Raw genomic sequence first — 23,146 nt, 5'->3', positions numbered from 1 at the left:
AGCATTTACAATTCTTTCTTGTCCACTTCAAAGGCATTCAAAGCAACTGTTTCATTTTATGTAAATGACATTTTCTGCAATAAAAATGGCATTTTTTGTGTGAGGAAAACATGTGTGTTGTGTTCTAAAACTAAAACACTACAACTGTTTATATTGTACTGATAGCAATAAACTAAAGAAGGGAGAGTGAATCTACTCACATGGAACACTTAACAAGGACAGCTTCAACTGGAACTCCATCAAGAAAACATAAGCTCAACTCTCTGCTATCAAGAATTTATTGCAGCATGAAAAAGGGTGAGCAGGAAAGTTTGAATCATATTAAACTGGAAAACAACTCTGCTGTCAAGAATACAGTTGCATTGTAACCTTGTCACATGAATGACAGGAAGCTAGTTGTGAAGTTCTTTCATGAGCTGTCCTATCTGCATTTAGAAATCATGTCTCCTTTTCTAGAATTAATTTATAAAAAACTGTTGTAAAGCAACACTTATTTTCAATCTACAGAGATGCAAATATGCAATTCAACAGCATGGAAGATAGCATAAAAAGTTGGAATTTTGCAGAATTGCAATTTGTGTAAATGTTCATAATGGTATAGCCACCAAAGAATCATCTTCAAGATGATCTTTAACCAACCGATACAATATGTGCCGGACAGCGGGGACTAGGAAAGCCTGGATGAGATTAATATATATCTCAATACGAAAGATGGTACATCATAAATAACTAAAAAGAGGAACAAACAAGGACTGAACTCTGCTGAGATTATCATGGAATATATCATTAACTGTAGCATTGTCTAGTTTTCTTATAATTCTTCTATTTTGCTGCAGCCCTTTTCTATGTTTACATTACAGCTGCCAACATGGTGGAACAGAGATGCATGCTTTGATGTGTTCAAATGTGGAACAAGTTGGAACCTGAGCAGCAATGAAGCAGTCCTGAAAATACTGCAGTGTAAAACTTACTTCTGGACTCCAGAAATGCACTTTGCATGCGATAAAGCAGTAGATCCATCACCATCTCCTCTCAGACAAGGAAATGAGCTGAAAATAAAAGAGTAGAAAATTAAGCTCCTGAGAATTTTAGATATAATTTGCAATCCAGCAGAGCCTCTCAAAAGAGCCACCCATGTGGAAATGCTGGACCTATAAATGTCACTAGTATTGAAGTTATACTTCTGTTGTTACAGGAATATAACAAGAATTAGAAATTGTTTTGAAGTATAGGATGAGCATGGACCTTTAGATTCAAGTGTTTTCCCTTTTTTCATTAGTAACGAGAAAAGAAATAACAAAGCAGTAAATATTTTATTCAAGATTTGAAATCTCAGTGCAGTGCTGATATTGATCAACAGGCAGACCAGTACAGATCATTGTATGACTCCTAGTCTGGGCTGGTACTGTCTGAACCAAAGAAAAAGATAGAGAAGAGGGGAGGAGGAAAAGAAGGACAAAGATGAGACAGAGAAAGAAATGGAGGAAGATGAGGAAGAGACAACATAGTGACAGAACAAGGTGAATGTTGAAGTTGTGATGTGGAAGGCAGAGGAAAAGAAAGGAGCAGGGAAGTTGTTGAAACCTGTCAACTATTGCTTTTAGCCATCCATAATTTAAGAAGTAAAAGAATTTTCCCTATTTTAAATTGAATCAGACACGTGTCAATCCCCTATCAGACCAAAAAATAATGGGTGAAATGCCCAATATTTAGAACATTAATTTGATCAACCTTGATATCTGTTAGGACCTAGGATGCTACCAATTATGAAGACCTAGATCCATCTACTTACTCTGGAGCGCCTATACTGCTTTTTCCTCTTTTCTCAGACAAAAAAGTTTACATAGCAGAGAAGAAACCAAGGTAAATGTGCATAATTACTAATTCACAAACAGTTTAGGTCAAGGATTCAAATTGCAGTCTGATACCAGTTTCAGTAACTGGTCGAACTAATATGATATTGATATTATTGGGTGGTGTATGGACTCATACTATTTGATATCCATTGAACAAAATAATGACATAAGAAATATTGAACGGGACTAATCTATATGGTCCAATATCGATCCTTGGTCCAATCGACAAACACCGATTTGACTGACACAGTGAAAAATGGAATTCTTGAGACAGAGATAGCCTTAAATAAATAAAGCGATAGAAACTCAATTGAAATGATATGAAGATGCTAAAAAAGAGATAGAAATACAAAGATTAAATAAGGTGAGTTAAAATTAATGAGAGCAGAAAGAGAAACCTAAGAGAACTTTAGTGGCAACAATAATAAGATATTTGATCACTCTTAATTTAACTAGGGATGCTTTCCTACACAAAGCTTAATGAGATTCATGTAGCCTAAAAAAAAACCCTAACCAGTTATGGTGATAGATAAAAGGATATTTAAAAAATGTCCACTAATAACCAAGACACATTCCTCTAGTAGTTATTGCCTTTGACAGTTCATTTGTTCCTCTTTTTTCCCTTATCATATGTTCATAAATCCTGCCTCTTATCTTACGATTGGGATTTATTCTAAAACTAAGTGTCGAGTGTGCCAAGTGTCCTAATCACAAAAATATCCTACTTGGTTGTTGCCAACTCTTTTCTTGAAATACTGAAAAAAGTTAGATACTTGCATGGTTAAATATTTTAAGGGTACAAGTTTCTTCTTATAGTAAATAATTGATTTGACTAGATTTCATGGAAATGATCAATTTATGAAAAAGACATGAAGTGGGAGGTTTTGCTCAAACAAAGATGCATTTGTTCATTCAAGACACATGCATACAAGAAACTTTGACCATAATGGAGTTAAGTTATTTAATTTAACAACATTGAGGGCCATACTAGAGGAAGTCCATCATAGTAGCTAAAAAAATATGCTTTTAGTTGATGGGTAGCTAAATTATTTTGGATAATCATAAATAATCCCATGGAAAGGCTTACTTAAGGTGCCTGCATATACTCTCAAGGAACATCAAATCTCAAAGTCAATTTTGTTCTCTATCATTCCAATCTGTGGGTAGAAATTAATGAGTAAAAGATGACATTTATCTATATATATGTATGTGTAAATTTATTTGAATACCTACAGAATCTAATTGAAATTTGATTCATCATTAGTGGCATAATATAATATAGAGTTCCCTATGCCTAGATTTAATTCTTCACTAGTATCATTTCCATAGACACTGTAAAGCCTGTAGAAATGAAAAATTTTAGGTGAAAGGCCATTGTAACACTTAGCCATGACAGACAGAAACATGGTTGAAGGGCAGTAAGCCTAATGCAATGTTTACTAACTGAACATGGTTGGCTCGCCATTTGGCTTGTTTGCAAGACATATGAGCTTACGTTGAAATAGTGTGTTGTTTGCTAACTCTTGCGTACAGCTTGTTAAGAAAAACTCACCTTCTTTAAGATCTTGCAAGTCCACCTATGCTTACTATAGATGTTACATAACATCATGGTGTTAAAAATCAAGTGTACTGGTAGGTACAGACCAGTATTTAACATTCTAACAGTGAATTGGTACGTGGACCACAATTTTTTGTCTGGTACCATTTCATACCAGGCTTACAGCTTGATATAATCAGCGTCTCAGATGTAACATCCTCTTTTTTCAATCGAAACAGGGTGTACCAAATTGTAAGCCTACCATTCGGTTTCCTTTTTCTTTTTTTCTTTCGATAGCTTGACACCTGTCTTTTCTTTTTCATTTCTTTTCCCTTTCTTTTTCTTGTTGCACATTCTCTTTCTTTCTCTCATGCATCATATCTCTCTCCCCTCCGCCTCTTCCTCCCCACCAATTTGCCACTGCTGCCTCCAACTCGTCACTCGCCACTTTCTCCTCCTTGTAAGGGTTGCCACCACCACCACTTTCTCCTCCTTGTAAGGGTCGCTGCCTCCTCTCCAGCATAAGGTACGCCTCTCTCCCCCCTTGTCTTCCTCTACTTTATCTTCATTTCATGTTCCTCTTGCTCCTCTACCGCCTCTTCTGTTGGGCTTGTGATATACCAACCTGTACCAAGAATCGTTATGATGAGATAAACTGGTACCATACTAGTCCAGCCACCAACTAGTATCGACACTGGCTCAAGATTTAAACCTTGCATAATATAGCTTGAGTCTTTTGGTGGGACATCATATCCTATTGTTGTTGTATAAAACTCGAGCTCTCTAATTTTAGCCATTTATTTTTATCTAAAAACTGAGATCACATAGTAGTATATATAATATGAGATATGATTTGAAACCCTAAGACTTCTCTGGTACTTGGCCATAGTTCTCTCTCTCTTTAGCCTTCTCAGTCATGCCTTGTAATCACACTTCTCTTCACATTGTAGCCACCATGCCATACCATCTTCATCTTCCATCTCAATGCCCATGCATGCACCTCTTCTCACCCTTGTGTCCTCGGATTCTGTTCTAGCTACCTCCATAAAACATCAACCATTTCTTCAATCTCCGAAATAGATGAACTAGGCCTGATGATTTTGATGAAGCTGAGTGTGAACTTTGGAGGATCAAGCACTTTTCGAGCTTGGTCTAACAGAAACATCATGTTTGTTTGACTCAGCTGAACATGATCCCCCTATCAGGTCATTTTCAGCTTTGTTTACACCAGTACATGAAATTGTCATGGCACCTCTAGTCATAATGCATTCACCTACGTAACTAGATGCGAAAAGAAAAGATTAGTACAGACCATGTCAGAACTTCAATTATTTGAGGAAGTTATCCTTGACATCAATGAATGGTGCAAAGGAAAAGTAAACCAACAATGTAATCAAGAATTATGCTCGATAAAGTCACATCACATGTCTTTCCTTTCAAACTCCAATATCAATTCTTTGAAATTAATCAATTAGAATAGAATACCTATGTAGGCCCTCATATCCTTAGTCTTGAAGGACCAATAGGCACGGTGATGAAGTACCTCCCAATAATTATTAATCATGTTAGATGTAATTTAGAGAAGCTAACTACTGCATTATCTCTTGAACCTTCTCACCATTGTTTATTTATATGGACATGTTAGAAATAATTATGCTAACAGATCTAACTAATAAGAACTTTCTAACAGGTCAATACATGGTCACTTAAAGATAAATGATGTCATAAGTCCAGTTGCATAGCCTTCTGAACGCTAAGGTTCCTGTTATCCATGTAGACACTGCATTTGTGAAACAGGGAGGAGGTAACTTCACTAACCTGTCGAGCAACCTGTGCCAGTCTCCTACTCTCTCTGGATGATTCCACCAGTAAGCTAGATTTCTGAGGGTCCAGCACAGCATTATCTTTCTCCACTGTTTGCTTGGACATGCTTCCCTCTAAAGATGTAGAGTCAACTTTGCTATCTATAGAAACCCTCTTCCGCTTCCTCTGAAAGGTATATTTGAGGATTTTGTCACTTCGATCTTCAGCAGCAGGTCCACATGGCTTGCAAGGTTCATCTTTACAATCATCGTGACCCTCTTTTGTTATAGAAGTACCCAAATCTTCCGCTAATTTATCATCTGCTTTTGACAACATTATCTCATGTAGCAGTGTGCCATTTTTAACAGCATCTGAAACTGCATCATCATCAATCACCTCACTTGTACCTAGTACCAAAGATTCCTTTAGACTATTTTCTTGAAAAGTGGCTCCACTACCAGAAGTATGGCTTCCACCAGTATGATCTTCACAAGTATTGCATAGTTTCAGAACATATCTCCTTGTCATTATTCTATTACCATCTAAAAGCCCTGAGATTCTATGATTGGAAAATTTGTTCAACTTAGTCTTTTGATCTTTTGTTGTTTCCTGATTTTCTCCAGACATCTGAGGTGAACAAGAATCCAGTGCCTTTAGAGGTGCTTCACCGCTAGCCCTCTGTGAATTACCAGCAGATCTATCCTTGTCATCTTCTCCAACCTTGGAATGATTACTACCTAGCAATCCATAATGTTGCATGTCACGATAAGTAATACATTTAGCAGGTCTCATGCGTTTTTGACGCCGCATCTTTCTTCTTACTATTTTTTCTGCCATACCAAAATCTATGGCCCAGGGCCTTTCAGCTTTTTTATTCTCGCACATGTTTGTTTCATTCTTTATGTTTGACATATGGTCATTGGTCGCCATAGAAAACTTAGAATGACTACTCTCCAGGGATCTACAATGTCGCATGTCATGATAACCACAATCTGTGGACTTCATAATATGCTTTTTACAATGCACTCTTCGTTTCCTACGACACACTGGTTTCTTCACCATAGCAAAATCTTTGGTGTGAGACCTTTCAGGTTTTCCATTCTCACACATCATTGTTTCACTCTTTATGTCTGAGACCTGGTCATGGATTTGTGTAGAGAACTCTTTCCCAGATACTTGATTCCGCTCAAAAGCTCGAATCCTCCGGGTGCATCCGTTTCGATAAAGCTCTGGCTCTTTGTTGCTCAGTATTATTGATGCCAAGTCAGGGTTGCCAGCGTAATTATCCACTGCAATCAAATTATTCAAAGGTTCATCTTGTGTCACGCCTTTGGTGAAGCAGCAGTCAGAATTCGGTACACTTTTGGCTCCTCTTTTAGAGTACAGGTGTGAGTCAGAATTATGTATGTTTTCTTTACAATTATATTTCTCAGAAGTGGCATTGTGACCTGTGCTTTTCCCATCGGGAAACTCAGCTGGAATATCCATCCTTTGATCCAATTCAGAAGTCAATCTCTTCAGTTCAGATCTAAGAAAATTTATTGTACCCTTTGCTTCACCTAGTTGAACTTCAAGTTTTTGAATTTTCCTTACCTGAGATAGATTGGACTTTTCCGATTCATTAATCTGTAAAACCAACATTCATTGTAAGCAATTTCTTCAAAACCTATCTAAATTATAAGCCAAAAGGTAATAAGGACCTTAACCAAAGCCAAAAGCAATTTACTATGTAGCATTCTACAACAAACTAAACTTTAAAAAAAAGTACCACCAGCAGAAGTATTAAGGACCTTAACCAAATCAACTTCCACAAAGCAAGTTAATAAGTGCCATATCCTCTAAAGTTGTTCCACTATTGTATATCATCATAAGTGCAAAAAAAAAAAAAAAAAACCAACCTCTAGGGAGTATCTGTTGCAACAAAGAACATATTGATGAAAATAGTTATAAGATAGAAACAAGTAGCACAGTATATACTATATAGGCAAAATGATTAATGTATGAATTATATTCCTGAAAAAATTAATAAACAATATAAATTGGTTATTTTGGTCCCCAAAGCTATGTCCAAAACTTATGTAACTTAAACTGCCTGATAATGTCTTCCTCTTGGAAGGAATAAAAAAAATGAAATGAGATTGCTTTGAATCTCATGGTGGCAATATGACATCTGATCTCCAGATCCAAAAAACATGAATATATTTGCTTTCATGAAGAAAATTTAATACATAGTTACTACTCCATGTTACACAAAACTGATGTGTGGCTGTCAAAGCATTGTAGAATCACCATTTTGTAAAATTAAGCATGAATGTCATAGTTAGCAGATTTTTCATGTTTGCAGCATATTATGGGCCTACAAAGTTTCCTAAACATTAGGATATATTTTATTTGATGATGTAGCAGGATGGAGACAGTCAAATCTTCTAATCTAAAAAACGAGACATATATCTGGTGATAAAGATAGAGAATACTAGAGAAAATAAAACAGCTGATGTGACTGGACATGGCTAAGCAATACTTCGTTTCATTAGAAAGTAGAAGCAATGGCAACCGCATTTATAGCTTAGGCAGAAACTATTAATCCAGCAAACAGCATGCCCTAACATGATATTTGGGGCCTAACAACCAAACTTAAGGAGCTCATCTTGACTAAGCAAGCATATCAACGTGCATACTGGATATCGAGAAGAGAAATCCCCCCTAAAAGCGATCTTTTGCCATAAAGAGAACAGAACGGATGTTGAAGAATGTGAAATAGGAGATAGAGGCATCACCTTGGAGTCCATGATGGACTTCAATCGGAGAAGCATGTCCAGTGACTCTTCCCTGGCGAGCGACAGACTCTGCTGCAGCTGGAGCACCCTCCGCTCCGAGGCCAGAATCCGAACCGCCGACTCCTTCGCCGTGTTCAAGATAACATCCGCAAATGCCCGCTTCAGCGCCGCCATTCTCTGAACGATTCCTCCACAAAGAACACGAAACACCACACAAACAAGATCAGCAAATGACGACCAAATATCCAAAAGGCAAAACATAGGCAAGATTGGACGAGACAAGAAAGGGCTCTTTTGCTCATGATTTGGGTCTTGGGAGCGTACCTCGGCATCCTCGGCCATCGGAAGCGGTTGGCGGTTGAGAGAGGCGGCCGAGAGAAAGAGGGGGGGAAGGAAAGGGGAAGGAGGCGGCGGCGGCGGCGGAAAGGAGTGGTTTCGTTCGGCAGCGGGTTTCTTTCCCCCCGTCCGCTCCCCTCCCCCCACCTTTCAGCTGTGTCTGTTATGACACGGAACGGGCAACCACAGTCCGCGTTTACGCTTTTGCCCCGCCGTTCGCTTGCACGCGACAGGATTCAGCTTTCTTTAGTGACGAATATCCCCGGACCCACCTTGGAACGATGGGTCCCGCTATAGAGAGCTTCGTCATCGGTCAACAAACCTGTCGCCTGTACACGTCAAAACCAGGCATCGTCTTGTGGTCGTCGGTCCCTAACAGGGCGCCTCGTGCTTCTCTGTTGAAATCCCGGCAGGGTACAGACAATTTTCACTCGAGACGTTCGTGGAGCCCACAGTGGAACATCGAGGGCCCGCTCACCGGTGCCTATCGTTGGATAGCAACCATGTCGCCTGAGGCACCGAAGTGGGCGGCGATGGGCTTGAATTTTTTTGAACCGCTGCGGTCATTTCCTTTGGCGCAGCGATTTGTGGGGACCGCAAAGATCTGAACTCACCATCGAATTGAGATTGATAAGGAGAACTAATTTGCGGTAAACATTAATTATTATCATTATTATTATTATAGATGCGGGTTTAGTCCGGGGCCGGATCCAACCCGCATACGACCCGATAAAGGATGGGGCACGTGAGTCCGGGGATCAAAGAAGCGTAAGCGTCACCGAGGGCGGAGCAAAGCGATATCTTGGCGTCGTTTTCGGGCCAGCGTCGGCGAGGGGAGGCGAAGAAGGCGGCTATCAGCGGGCGGCGATGAACTCCTCGTCGTCGTCTTCGATGGGAGGCGAGGGCAGACATGACGACGACTCCGGCCTCACCGAGTTCCTCTCCTCCCTCATGGACTACACCCCCACGGTAAAACAATCTGATCCCCGTCAATCGATTCCTGATGCATCCGAAAGGAACCGGCTTACCTGGTCTTGTATGGTGGATTAGATACCGGACGAGCTTGTGGAGCATTACCTTGGCAAGAGCGGCTTCCACTGCCCTGACTTGCGGCTGTTGGTACCCTCTCCTTTGTTCTTGATTTCCCGAATAAATTTGGGTTTATTTTGTGTCTCTTCATCTAACATGTTGATGTCATCCTAGGGGCCAGAATCAGGACTTGTAACTCTGATTCGGCTACGTTACGTGCTCAAACTTATGTTCTCTGGATGGTGGGGAGTATATAGCTTCGATTACACGTGTTTGTATAGCATAGGTCATTGAGCATGGGTGATAAAAGATCTTCTTGAAGTGGAATTAAAAGCAGATTTGAAAGATCTGTCTAACCAAAAGAAGGCATTAAAACTAGGGTTAGCATAACTGGAAGCCTCGTTTCATAGGACCAAATGATGAAGATCTTTGTTGATATTTATTGGTGTAATGAAAGAGAACAAGGGTGTTTTGGTATGTGTTCCATTTCTCTATGGCCATAAATTTCACTTTGAGGTTAGAGGTGCTTCTAGGGTTCACTTAACTTGTGGAGCCATGATTCTTATAGGTTTCCATATCCATATCTGTTTGGCTGGAAGCAGCCGATGGGTTTTTAAAATTTATAGATAACTTGGGAACAATAAAATAAAATAGTGGTTGGTTGTAAAATATTAACCAGCATATGAAAATTTTTGGAGAGAAAGCACAAATGGACAGGACGATGATGCATCTTATCAGCGTTTGTTGCCTGCGGAGGACAAATTGATGATCAAATTTTGATCTTGATTTTAGATTACCAAGTTACTCCCTGTTCAAGTAAAAAAAATGTTTTTCTAGGAAATTACATGTCGCTAAAGGGAAAAAGACCAACAATAGTCTGTACCTGCAACTACCAGCAAGTAGTGGTTTAGGAAAAATTTTCACAAGAATGACAATAATTAAAACATTTATGTAAACTATGTGGGGTTGGATATTTAGAAGACTGGGTTGAAGAAAATGCTGTAGGATGAGGCTTATTAGGGCAACAAGAAAAATTATTTTGTCAACTCTGATTGACAGAGGAAAAGATAATCTTTGGATTGAAAAATTGTAGGTACTCTATATATGTTTTACTTTAGATTATAGGACAATCAGCTATAGGATCCATACCTCTGCATACAATGAAGCACAGGATTGGCAGGAGAAAACAAGAATTTATGGAAAATAATAACAGGATAACTGGCATTTGGAGCTTAGTGAAATAGACCAAGCCTATTTTGTTGTCCCATTGTGTTTTCATGAATGCAAGCTTAACTATAGGACTAGGATGCATAATCCAGCAAGTGCAGAGAGATTGACATTGGAAATTTTAAACAAGGAAAATGAGAAACCGGCTATAGAAAATCATCATATTTAGGATGCACACCCAATTTGATGTGAATAGGAAATGATTCAGCTCCAGTCTTCTGCATATATCTCAGAAGACTAGAAAAGGAGGCATTGGCTCTCTTTGTTCAACCTCAAACTTCATTTCTCTAAGGCCTTAGATAAGTTATATCTCAATTTTATCTTGATAGTTTCTATAAATATGGTTCTCTCTCAAGTCTTAGCTAAGTTATTAGATAGACATAGGCATGTACCATCTCATATTTGTTACTGTATGTGACAGCTCACGCAGGTGGGACAAGCTTTACATTGTCAGTTAAATACCAATCATGAATATAAAATGATTAGAAAGGCATTGGAAAACTATTGATGCGACTTAGATTCAACTTCAGTAATCAATTCAGGCATGCTTAGTTGATTACCATCTTCTAAAGACTAACTACAAATAGAGGAGACTGAGGAAAGCGTTTCTTTGAACCAGTGTACATTGATCAGCAGTGTGCTGCTTCTCCCAACTTTTGAGAAATCTCCTTTTTTATCAAATTGAACTGTTCTTAGACTCTACACCTAGGGAAACAGAAGATGTGCTGGGAATTTCAGATATTTTTCTTGAAAAAAGAAATAAAAATACACTTCTCATGGAGAGGTGTTCTATCTAGAGAGTATCAGAAGAAAGATCCCACGTTTCTCTTTGTTGTTTGTTGACAAACCTGTTGAGTAATTCTTTTGTTACCGAAGAAATCAGTGGGACTTGTCTTAATAATTATTTGCTTTGATGATAGTACATATTCAGAATATCCTCAAAATATAGTGCTTCTGAGTTGGAGAAGAAAAACATATATTGGAGCACAAATTGCCAATGATATATTAAAATATATAATCTTTTGTCACTTAATGAAGAAAAACATAAAAAGTCCTGCGAAATGTTGTCAGAACTATCATATGAAAGTTGTGCTATTCTGTTGCAAACTTTGAGGTGTCATGTTTTTATTTTTAATATCTTTGAAAATGAGGAATTTTGCTTGTTTTTTTTTGTGCTTAATATTTTAGTACTTTCTGTTTTTTTGTCAGAACCAGGCTGGTATCTGTCGCAACGCAAAAGTTTATGTTGGAGGTTGCAAATGATGCTCTTCAGTATGTTTTATTTTTATGCATTCCATTTGTTGCTCGGTTGTTCTCTTTCATTTCTATTTTATTAATTGCATCTTGTAATCATGGATATTTGGTTGAATATGAGACATTTCCACTTTAATGGAATGAATGATTAATTATGATCTAAAATGTTATTTCTGCTTGTAGTTTAAATGTGGATTAGTGGTTGTGTAAACAATATATGTTTTGATGTTTAATTGTGAAAAATAATAAATTCTTGCATTTCATAGTGCAGAAAAATAATTTCCTTTGATGCGGTTTATTCAGGCAGCCAATGTTCTCATATTTTCGTTCACCATTTTGTTTGTATTAAAACATGGTACATGCAGGCAAATGCCAGTTTGATGGTAGGACATTATTGGTTGATCCATACAATCTGATCAGTGAGTTTTTTTTTATAGTTGCTGAATATTGCCTGACCTTTGTTTCATTGGTTATGGGTCTTGGCAAAATTCCATCTCTCCTACATGGCTATTCAACAAGTTTATTTATTGTTGTTGGAATACTGAGCATACTTCTCTATTTTCCCTACTCAGTCTAAGGGATTAAGGACAAATTCCATCCTTAGAATTGTGATATTTTCAATAGGATTATTTTATTCTTCACTTTCTGTTCCATGCATTAAGGTAATATTCATCTCCTAAATGAGAAGAAAAGCTATAGGTTTTCCAATTTGAGGAATTACTATACTTATAATGCTGAATATGTTTGTCTCTAACTGTTAAGACAATTATACAAGATGCAGTTAGGGCAGCAACAAGCTCTCACTAAGTGAAGCTTCTTTTCACCTTCCAGCTCCCTTTAAAAAGATTTTTGATAAGTCTTTTTGAAAATATGGTTACTAATGCTTTCTCTTTCATTTTCTTTGCAATACTTAACTAGGCATTGCAAGGCCAGGCAAGCAGCGCCAGTTAAGGATAAGAGCAAGCAGCCAAAGGTGCTGGGCCTGCGACATCCCTTCTTAATTAATAAAATCTGATGTTTACTCTTGTACTCTAGGTGATTAAGTTTTTATGCTGCAGGATAAGAGGCTTGTCTTAGCAATGGAGGATCTTTCAAAATCCCTCCAAGAGGTAAGTAAATATTTCATCTCTGTTTCTGAACTTTTTCTAGACGACCAGGAGTAGTAGTCTGGTACTCTATATTTTGATAACTTGGTATGTTGATACATGTGGGCATTATTTTTGGGAAAAAATGGCACAAAATTTGGAGGAGCATTTAGAGGATCATCCGTACGCTTGAACCTGTAGATATCTGCATACGGCAGAAAAGTAGCTTCTTCTGTAGGCCACATGCATTGGTGATTCTTTGTGTTCCTGTGGTCAAATAGATCATGAATGAGTTGTGTGTGTCATCCATTTAATACACTGATATTTACCAGCTTACTTAAACAGAAGATAAAATTGAACTTTTCAGACGATTTAGTAACCACATTTCTCTTTCATGGCAAATCAATTTCAAAATTAAGTGAAGAATTATGTTTTGTTGCTTCATTAGTTTCTCACTCGATTAATCATGCAGCTTAACTATCAAGTGGCATCATGCATCATCAATTAATTAAATTAAATATTAATGCTGATTAGAGATTTATTAATTTTAGGGCATAATTCTCCTTTATGTTCTTGTCTTTTAGGGTTACGTGCACTTGGATCTTCTATCAGAATATAATCACCATAATGGAGATGACGTGCTTATGCTAAAATGAATTTGTTATCCCTCTCTATATGTATATGCATATTTCAAGCATGTCTTCAGATATTGATGTCTGAATGTCAGCTACATATCAAGAAGCATTTTTATTTTTAATTTCTCAAAGCTAATGCCAGTTTGTTATCACTGAACAGTATGGAGTGAACTTGAAACACCAAGAATACTTCGCCGACAACCCTTCGACCGGAATGGACCCTACATCAAGGGAGGAATAGATGAATTTGCATGCCTTAACTTTGCTCCGTCAATATTTTTAACTGCTGTTCTTGATCCTTTTGGCACATAGACCGAGTTATTTATTTTCATGTAAACATGCTGCATTATTGTGAATCTCAGCAAGCTTTATTGTTTTGCATGCTGCGGTTGTCCAGCTAGTCGAATTCGAGTTCAGTATTTAACTTTGGAATAATCATTTCTTTCTGCTTTGTAATTTGTTCTTTGTCTGGAGAGACACTCTGATTGCTGTTATTTGTCTCGAGTTCATTTTTTAGGTTACCCTAAATAATTAATCTGCTAATAAAACATCTGCACTTGATTTGTTTGCATGAAGAAAGCAGGAAAAGGAATGCCAGATGTGACAGCTTTTGCTTTTGATTGGCTGCCTGCTTTGATCCCCACCCTGAGCCTGTCATTTGCTCATCCCTTTTGCAGTGGCCTGCTCATGGCTACTGAGGGTGGTAATGAATGCATCTCTCTCAGGCTGCAGACTAATCATCCTGAAGCACCCATGCACATCATCAAATTGTCTTCTCCTCACTGCCTTCCTTCACATGCTGTTCCAATGAAACATCTGACCTCAGTGTCAACACCATCAACACATTTGAAACTGTGCCACACATAATAATCTCACTAAAACAGAGCAAGGACAGCCAACCAAGATGTCTTGTGTTCTTCCTCCACACATCCCAATATATGGACCACTCCTTGTTTCAGGAGCTGTAAACTCCCATGCCCTATAACCAAAGCATAACCCTAGCCTGTCTCAATTAAATTGTCTTGTTCATCTCTCCTTGACTTTCTCTTCTTGTAAAACTTCTTCAGTGAGCTCAAGGGAAATGTAGCTGAATCCAATAAATAAGTGATTTATTTTTTTCCTAATTTTGAGTTTTATATATATATATATATATATATATATATGTATATGTATATGTGTATATACATATACATATATATATACATATACATATATATGTATAAATAAATAAATATATATATATATATAATATTAAGTTACTGTGTTGTTAACCTTAACAGCTACCTTGGTCTATGTGTCTTTGTCTTGACCAAGTGGACCAGCCAAGCTTAGAGGGCATCATCCATTGCAGCATCTTGTTATGATTCAGATGTTCTCGGTGAGGCACAACAAAGCTTCCTGCTTGGGGCTCAGAATTGTTCCTCGGGGCCATCGAGCCAAATGGACCACCGAGCTCAGTCGCTGTCGTGGATCGCAGAGGATGGTTGCACTCCCGGAATGAGATCGCACGGGCACTGGACGCTGCTTAGATGCTTGTTCGCGACAGCTCGATGCGAGGTCGCGGCCATGATCTCCCGCTATCTTTGTCGCAACCTGTCCGTTCTTGCCCCACCAAGGCATGGCTTATCCGTCAGTCGGCATCGATTCGAGGTTGCAGCTGCCGGGGATCGAGTGCAGCAGCAAGCTTTGGGACATGGCGTGGACCCCGTGAGGCCCAGTTCGCATCGTCTTGTCCCTTAAGCACCATCATCAAGGGCTCTTTTGTGCGTCAAGTGGCTTTCACTCCCTCCCCCTCCTCTGATCCAGTGGAAGAGCGGAAATGTTCTGTTCTAAGTTTGATTCTGTTGGAGAAATATACTCCATTCCTCCTCAAAGTAGAGAGGCATACCCTAGTGGCAGGCATGTCTCTGTTCCTCCCTCCTTTACATGCTACCAAGGCATCAAGCCTACTGGGTTTTCATGGCTGCTGAAATGAGAGAGAGGTGATGGAAAGGAGAAACATCATCGATGGTTTCACCACCTGCTGACTCCACCATGTATCCCTGCAAATTATAAAACCATTCATGGGCTGCTCTGTGGAGCGAGTGAGCTCATCAATGGGAACAAAGAAGGGAAGGGCTGTGCTCCATTGGGTGGTCTTCTTCTGGACCTTGGGCTTTGCATCTGCTTTGCTTTCCCCTAAAGGTGTTAACTTTGAAGGTAGAACATGCAGCATGCCTCTTCCCTTTCCAATCTCTCTATGGATGAAAGTCTTGATTTTTAATTTGTTTTGCAGTGCAAGCTCTAATGGACATAAAAGCATCACTCAAGGATCCTCATGGTGTTCTTGGGAATTGGGACAGGGACTCTGTTGATCCATGCAGCTGGAGTATGGTCTCATGCTCACCTGAAAACCTGGTCATTGGCCTGTGAGTATCACTTGGAAATAAACGTGGATTTTTTCTTTCTCTCCTCCCTTGTAATACTTGTATGAGAATCTGAAGTCATTCTGATGATATAATTTTCACAGAGAAACTCCAAGCCAGAATATGTCTGGAACACTTTCTCCAAGCATTGGCAACTTGACAAATCTTGAGTTTGTGTAAGCAATTTCTTGATAAGTGCTTGGTCAAATAGTTCCTCACTAGTGGCTGATATTTGGATGCTTTTGTAGGCTCCTGCAGAATAACTACATCTCAGGATCAATACCACCAGAAATTGGGAAGCTTTCCAAGCTCCACAAGCTTGACCTCTCCAGCAACCACTTCCATGGTGAAATCCCTGCTTCACTGGGACACCTGAAGGGTCTTCAGTACCTGTAAGTTGTTTCTAAAGAAAAATGGAGTTAACCCACATTGTTTTGGTTAATCTTGAAAGGCCATAATACAAGAAAGAAATGTTGTAGTTTCTAACTATTGGTTTACTTCCATGTTTTTTTTGTTCTTTCTGTGGAATGAGAACAGAAGGCTAAATAATAACAGTCTCTCTGGAGCATTTCCTCTGGCTTTGGCAAGTATCACTGAACTCACTTTCCTGTAAGTTTGTCTATTTACTGTTTCATTTATATGAAAAATAATCTCTCTAATGAGATATTACTGTTAAACAGATTTTTTTTTTACTTTTTGCTATTTTTATGCTTCAGGGATTTGTCTTTCAACAATTTTAGTGGCCCTATACCAAGGTTTTCTGCCAGGACATTTAGGTAAGTTTTTAATTTCCTGCTAAAAATGCATTTTCTTTTTTCTTCTTTGTTCGCGAGGGAATACCTAGCTGCAGTTATATGATAACCCAAGTCTTTCTGCTTTGCTTTTACTGATACTCTTTCACTTTTTTTTTTTTTGACTCTGATGGCATTCTTTCTCATCAATACTATGTCCATGCATCATAATAGCTCAAAAGTGCTACATTCTGCTAACTGATCTTTTTATTTTTTTATTTTTGTCTTTTTATTTTATGTTTTTGGCATCAAAATCATGTATATGTTGAGTAGTTGACAGTAAAGAGGCAAACCATCATTTTTTCCCCCTCTCTTTAAACTTAAAATTTATTCATATGGCAGTGTAGAACTTTATCCATATGCACTCGCATACATATAATGTAATGCTCACCACAGTTTCTTAAGTTTTCCTGCAGCATTGTTGGAAATCCTTTAATTTGTCCAACTGGTTCAGAGCAAGAATGCTTTAACACAGTGCCAGTTCCTGTGCCAGTCTCCTTCAACATAAATAATACTCACGGTAAATGCTCAACTTGCAGATTTCCAATTGAAATCTTTCCTTTCATGTGTCATAGCATGAAGTCATGAACCTTAAGCGGCATTTAACTTGGCTTAAGTGTATAATAATTAATCTTTTCCATGCAATTCTATCGACATAATCTTCAAAGCCTTCTCCCATCAACATGGGAGTAACACTAAAGTAAAAATTAGGCCATCGAGGAACCGCACTGGAAACTTAACAATCTATTTTGTAATTGGAAAGTTCTACTTCAAGTCCAGCTTTAAGCCCATAAATCTTTAAGAAAACCATTTAAAAAAGAACTCATGAAGAGTAAGCAAGAAGAAAATAATAAAGCTTCCTACAAAATTGCACCAATGAATCATGAACAATCTTAAACAACTTACTGTGAGATTTGGTTTATGTCATTGTTTTTCCATTAATTTTGCTCAATACTGAATGAAAGTGACAGGGAAGCTTGCAAGCAAATAAAAATTCTCTGTTGCACGCGACACCAAAGGACTCAACTTGGAAGTTGAAGTATTTATCCTGCAGATCTATCAGATAGCACTCAACAAATCAGACTATTTAGAAAACAAGTAAACTCTGTAGTTCTTCTCCCTCTCCGCTCCAGAACTTCAGTCTCAGCCTTCATTTGCTTTCATCTTCAGGTTCCTCCTTTTTTAATCCTAATTCTTCATTTCTTCCCTGAAACCAAGCCTCCTTTACACTCGTAAGCAAGAAATCTTGTTCCCTTTTTAGTTCATGGTTGTTCCTCTTTTAACTCTAATCTTATACTTGAAGGAGGTTTTCTTATACTGTCACATAATTTTCCTTCCAAAACAGATACTGCCTTGTGAATTATTTTGTTGGGTAACCAAGATTATTTCCTGGATGTATCAATCACCATGCATAGAGCCTTTTCTTGCTTCTACATCAATTTTATTACACTTAGTCTCATGTAATTGACTGATGACTTGAATTTTATTAAGGTGTTCCAACTGCAAGAAGGCCAAAAAGTCACAAAGTTATTGCATTTGTGTCTTGCCTTGGATGTATATGTGCTGTTAGCCTTGCCTTTGGTTTTTTTCTTTGGTGGAGGGAAAGGCATAATCAACAAATATTGTTCGATGTCAATGGTAAGGAGCATGCAAGATACCAGTGATCACATGAATCCTTATGTGCTATAGATAGAATCATATCAGTGTAATCCTGAGCACAATGCCTTTGACTATTTGCTCTAATGACCATCATATCATTTTTCAGACCAACACAATGAAGGATTATGCCTTGGAAATCTGAAAAGATTCCATTTTAGGGAGCTTCAAATTGCAACCAATAATTTCAGCAGCAAAAACATACTGGGAAAAGGCGGGTTTGGAAATGTCTACAAGGGGAAGCTGCAAGATGGAACCTTAGTGGCTGTCAAAAGGCTCAAAGATGGAAATGCTGCAGGTGGAGAGATACAGTTCCAAACTGAAGTTGAGATGATAAGCTTAGCAGTGCACAGAAACCTCCTTAAGCTATGGGGTTACTGCATGACTGCTACAGAGAGGCTTCTTGTTTATCCATACATGTCCAATGGAAGTGTTGCTTCTCGACTCAAAGGTACATCTCGATCAAGAAACTTCTTGGAGTTGCCTTTTTTTTATATAGTAGTAACCATTTGTGGTCAAGAACAAAGGAATATAAGCCTTTGCAGTACACTCTCAACTGATGTTAGAGTTTATTTTCCAAGGGCTATCACGGGTATGCTTATTCTGTCATTTGTAGTCGAATCTTCTAAACTAAATGATGGAGGAAGCAATCATCATAAACTAGGCTTACTCTCAAAGCAAGTAGAATTTCTGATCAAAATTTAAGGGCTTATGCATTGATCTTGCTACACTTTGCACAATCAAATCAAGAACAGCAACTCCTAGAAGGAATTTAAGTTTTTTTTCTAGCATGCAGAAGGCTGTATAAAATGTTTTTCTTAGCCTGAACACATAACGGGACATTCAAATTTACTTGTTACTCAACTTATGCAGCAAAACCAACACTGGACTGGAGTACAAGAAAAAGAATTGCTCTCGGAGCTGCAAGAGGCCTTCTCTATCTGCACGAGCAGTGTGATCCTAAGATCATCCATAGAGATGTAAAGGCTGCCAACATCTTGCTTGATGACTACTGCGAGGCCGTAGTAGGAGACTTTGGCCTGGCAAAGCTTCTGGATCACAGGGACTCTCATGTCACAACAGCTGTTCGAGGAACCGTGGGGCACATCGCCCCGGAGTATCTATCGACGGGGCAGTCCTCCGAGAAAACTGATGTCTTTGGCTTCGGAGTTCTCCTCCTCGAACTCATTACTGGCTTGAGAGCTCTGGAGTTTGGAAAGGCAGCAAACCAGAAAAGTGCCATGCTTGACTGGGTAAAACCACAACACCTAATGTTTTGAAAGCAACATATACAGATGATTTGAATCGTAATTCACTGACATAAAGTGCTTCTTTCAATCAATCAGGTAAGAGAAGTCCACAGAGAGAAGCTTGATATGATTGTGGACAAGGATCTGAGGAACAGCTACGACCAGGGTGAGCTTGAGGAGATGGTCCACGTAGCTCTCTTGTGCACACAGTATCTCCCGGGCGACAGGCCTAAAATGTCTGACGTGGTCCGGATGCTTGAAGCTGATGGCTTCGCGGAGAGAAGGGAAGTCTCCCATGGAGTTGCTGCTCGCAAAATCGAGGTGTCTGAGTTCTCCTCAGAGCGCTATTCCGACCTAACTGATGACTCCTCATTGCTGATCCAAGCAACGGAGCTCTCTGGTCCAAGATGATCATTTTCACGGCATGAAGCGACCCCATCTTTGAAGAACTTGTACAGCATATGATAGATCGAAATCTATTTGGTTGCAGAATGAGAGTGTACAAATGGTTGTATTCAATGCTGACAGACGTACAAGAAAAGAACATGTGAGTTCCATCAGCCATCAGAATTCCACAGCAAATCTTCTTCTTGCATTCTGCAAGAAGAATATTCTGTTTGCCATTGTGCAGAACATATTAGATTACAAGAGAACAGCATCAAAGATCTTCCATTCATTTAGATTGACTCATAACCATTAAAAAAAGCTGGTCAGCTGGCATTGTTCCGAATAGATTGACAGCATCAAATGCAATTTGATAGGGAGAAGCAGTGGTGTGCCAAATCCACCAACACAGGAATGGACATTAAAGGCCACCATGACAGCTGAGGGATACATGGCTGAGGTTTTGCTTGATTTGGATAAGGGTATGACTCCTCCACGTAGTCCTACAACTCGTGGCCGCCAAAATCTCTGGAGTTCTTCCTTTTCTCTGGAAATTAAGCAGCAGAATTTATCTGGTTTGTTCTTTTTTTGTTGTTTCTAAAAATATATTTGATGGCCACAAAATTCAATTTTTTTGGAAATTGAGATCCATGAGAAGCATGTGTTGGGAGTCAGCAAAGCAACTGAAAGATGCATTCAATTATCGGCACCACGAGTGGACTGGGGCCCACGAGACACCCCACCGAAAGCCATGGCCCCACCAGGATCCAACGCCAGCCATAAGATCGGGACCGGCCCCTCTCAGCCGCTAACATCCTCCCACGTGTCATCCACTGGATTCTCTCAATCCCGAGTTAAGACAAGAACGGCAACCTGATTCCGGAAATCGCACAAGCGAACGAGAAGGGAGGAGTCGATCCCGTCGTAGACCAGCAGCTCGGATTCTTGCGTGACATGCTGAAGGTGGAGGAGAGCTCGGGTTGGGCGGCGCCGCGGACCTGCGAGTCGTGCCGGTCTGCGCCGTGCACGGTGTACTGCCGCGCCGACGCCGCGGCGCTGTGCGCCGCCTGCGACGCAAGCATCCACTCCGCCAACCTGCTCGCGCGCCGCCACCACCGCGTCCCCCTCCTCCCCGACCTGGCCGGCGGCGGCCTCGTCGTCAGGCCCGGTCTCAGCGCTGCCTACCACGTCGGCGTCCCGTCGGGCGCGGGCGAGAAGGACGGCGACGAGGAGGCTGCCGCCTGGCTGCTGTTTGATGCTGTGAAGGGCGGCAGCGAGGGCGCCGGGGGGCTGTCGTTCGCCGAGGAGGCCGACGAGTTTTTGGACCTTGTCGAGTACGATTCCAGTGAGAATGAGTGTGGTAGCGATCAGCAGCAGCTGCTGCAGGAGGCGCAGCAGTTCAGCCATGGGAAGAGCGAGGAGAGGGACCATTTGGTGCCAAATGAGCAGCATCAGCATAGCTTGCAGATGGAGTTTGATGCCTCCAATGGATTCAACTACTCTTCTTCCCTCAGCCACAGAGTGAGTTGTTGATTTCATCCTAAAGATCATATTGGTATCATTCCGTTCTTCTCCTAAATCAATTCACAGAAGAGATTTGATGGATCTTCATATTCCTTATATAGCTTATGTGTTGCTTACTGTCTCAAACTTTCAGATTTAAAGAGCTAAATCTGATGGGAAACTATTTGGCTCTAATTATTTTCTGAAGCCATTTTTTAATGGGATTTTTACTGCTGAAAATTTGTGCTTTTTTCTCCTTCTTTTCTAACTATTCTAATGATTTTTCTCAGATTTTTGACTTCCATTATGTGTCTTTGTTCTTATGACTTTGATGGTAATGATATGATCATTAAAATGGAAATAAAGATCCTTTCAATAAGGAATAATCATGTAATCAGCAAGAATACACACATTCTCCTAAATCTCTTCTGCCTTCCATGGTTTTGTTCTATATGGGGACACTTCAGGTTCTTGCAGAAGATGTTGTCGCTACAAAGGTTGATGACTTCTTCTTCCAATTTACATGTAGGTTTCTTTCTCATCCATGGATGCAAGTGTCGTACCGGACACTTCCATCGGAGCGCCCAAAGGAACCATGGATCTCTTCTCGGGCCACCATCCTCTTCAAGTTCAACCACAGCTCAATCTCATGGACAGAGAAGCCAGAGTGCTTAGATACAGGGAGAAGAGGAAGACGAGGAGGTTTGAGAAGACCATAAGGTATGCATCGAGAAAGGCGTATGCTGAAACGAGGCCACGAATCAAAGGCCGGTTTGCGAAGAAGTCCGATGTAGAGCTCGAAGTGGATCAGATGTTCTCCACCGCTGTTGTGTTAGCTAATTCAAGGTTTGGTGTCGTCCCATCGTTTTAAGGACTTGTGTAAGAAACTATGATGCCACAATGGATAGATTGTATGATGATGACTCGCTTTCCAGGTGTTTAAGATCGAACACATGTTTAACCCACTTTGGTAAGAATCTTTCCTGAGATGCATATGTTTCCACGTTGGAGTCAACAATTAGATTTTTGGTTAGTTCGATGTCAACTCTTCGATATATTTTTTTATTTTCGACACTAACTCTTAGATATATTTTTCGTTCGATGTCAACTCTTCGATATATATTTTTATTTTCGACACTAACTCTTAGATATATATTTCTCTAAAAGCATTCTTCGATATATTTTTTTGTATAGATGTAATCCTTGATCCTACTAATACGTAATCCTTTGTATAGACGTTGAAGCATCCGAACACTAAGATAAAATAAGCCCCCTAATAAACCCAAAGTAGAATAAGCCCCCTAATAAACCCAAAGTATCGATCGCAATACGATGAGATGATATTCCTCGGAAAACAAAAGGATCAAAATCTTCATGGGAAATTTAAGACAATACAAACCTGTAACATGAAATGTGTCAAAACTAAAGCAAGCCAACCTTGAGAGAAATAAGAAATAAATGAATTCCAAAGATGTTAGGCAAATCCAAAGACCTCACAGAATATTACTTTGTCCAATTCTGTCCAGTTGAGCAAAACTAATTTTTGATCACTAGTTTTTTCTGCACTACAGAACATAACTTTCTCAACAACTACACAGCTCTTTTTCCAGCACCAAGT

General features: G+C 39.5%; 4 protein-coding genes across 8 annotated transcripts; 3 read left to right on the top strand and 1 right to left on the bottom strand.

Annotated features, from left to right (window-relative positions):
* Positions 1–547: 547 nt before the first annotated feature.
* LOC135581127 (uncharacterized) lies at positions 548–8,470 on the bottom strand. Of its 4 annotated transcripts, none has more exons than XM_065143695.1 (4): positions 8,298–8,470; positions 7,974–8,150; positions 5,212–6,822; positions 548–1,049 (listed from the first exon to the last, which is right to left on the bottom strand). In XM_065143695.1, exons 1-4 carry the CDS (start codon positions 8,313–8,315, stop codon positions 1,020–1,022), a joined length of 1,836 nt encoding a protein of 611 aa, XP_064999767.1. In that variant the 5' UTR covers positions 8,316–8,470; the 3' UTR covers positions 548–1,019. The 4 variants fall into 4 exon arrangements, with proteins under 4 accessions (XP_064999767.1, XP_064999768.1, XP_009394550.2 ...); XM_065143696.1 differs by lacking the exon at positions 548–1,049 and adding an exon at positions 3,440–4,018 and having other exon boundaries at positions 7,974–8,161; XM_009396275.3 differs by lacking the exon at positions 548–1,049 and adding an exon at positions 3,440–4,018.
* Positions 8,471–9,065: 595 nt separating this feature from the next.
* On the top strand, positions 9,066–13,995 carry LOC103979995 (transcription initiation factor TFIID subunit 10). The gene is made up of 6 exons (XM_009396278.3): positions 9,066–9,278; positions 9,360–9,424; positions 11,775–11,837; positions 12,738–12,792; positions 12,878–12,928; positions 13,700–13,995. Exons 1-6 carry the CDS (start codon positions 9,177–9,179, stop codon positions 13,778–13,780), a joined length of 417 nt encoding a protein of 138 aa, XP_009394553.1. The 5' UTR covers positions 9,066–9,176; the 3' UTR covers positions 13,781–13,995.
* Positions 13,996–14,857: 862 nt separating this feature from the next.
* Positions 14,858–20,317, top strand: LOC135633786 (protein NSP-INTERACTING KINASE 1-like). Of its 2 annotated transcripts, XM_065143693.1 has the most exons (11): positions 14,859–15,738; positions 15,815–15,947; positions 16,049–16,120; positions 16,193–16,336; positions 16,482–16,553; positions 16,661–16,720; positions 17,152–17,255; positions 18,227–18,373; positions 18,501–18,842; positions 19,265–19,644; positions 19,738–20,317. In XM_065143693.1, the coding sequence occupies exons 1-11, from the start codon at positions 15,603–15,605 to the stop codon at positions 20,050–20,052; spliced, it is 1,905 nt and encodes a 634-aa protein (XP_064999765.1). In that variant the 5' UTR covers positions 14,859–15,602; the 3' UTR covers positions 20,053–20,317. The 2 variants fall into 2 exon arrangements, with proteins under 2 accessions (XP_064999766.1, XP_064999765.1); XM_065143694.1 differs by lacking the exon at positions 18,227–18,373 and having other exon boundaries at positions 14,858–15,738.
* Positions 20,318–20,896: 579 nt separating this feature from the next.
* On the top strand, positions 20,897–22,515 carry LOC103979997 (zinc finger protein CO3). The gene is made up of 2 exons (XM_009396281.3): positions 20,897–21,546; positions 22,058–22,515. Exons 1-2 carry the CDS (start codon positions 20,980–20,982, stop codon positions 22,397–22,399), a joined length of 909 nt encoding a protein of 302 aa, XP_009394556.2. The 5' UTR covers positions 20,897–20,979; the 3' UTR covers positions 22,400–22,515.
* Positions 22,516–23,146: the final 631 nt, after the last annotated feature.

The sequence above is a fragment of the Musa acuminata genome, chromosome BXJ3-3 (genome assembly GCF_036884655.1).
Source record: "Musa acuminata AAA Group cultivar baxijiao chromosome BXJ3-3, Cavendish_Baxijiao_AAA, whole genome shotgun sequence".
NCBI classification, from domain to species: Eukaryota; Viridiplantae; Streptophyta; class Magnoliopsida; order Zingiberales; family Musaceae; genus Musa; species Musa acuminata.
Note: the sequence above shows the minus strand (reverse complement) of the source record. Positions and strands in the feature narration are given on the sequence as shown.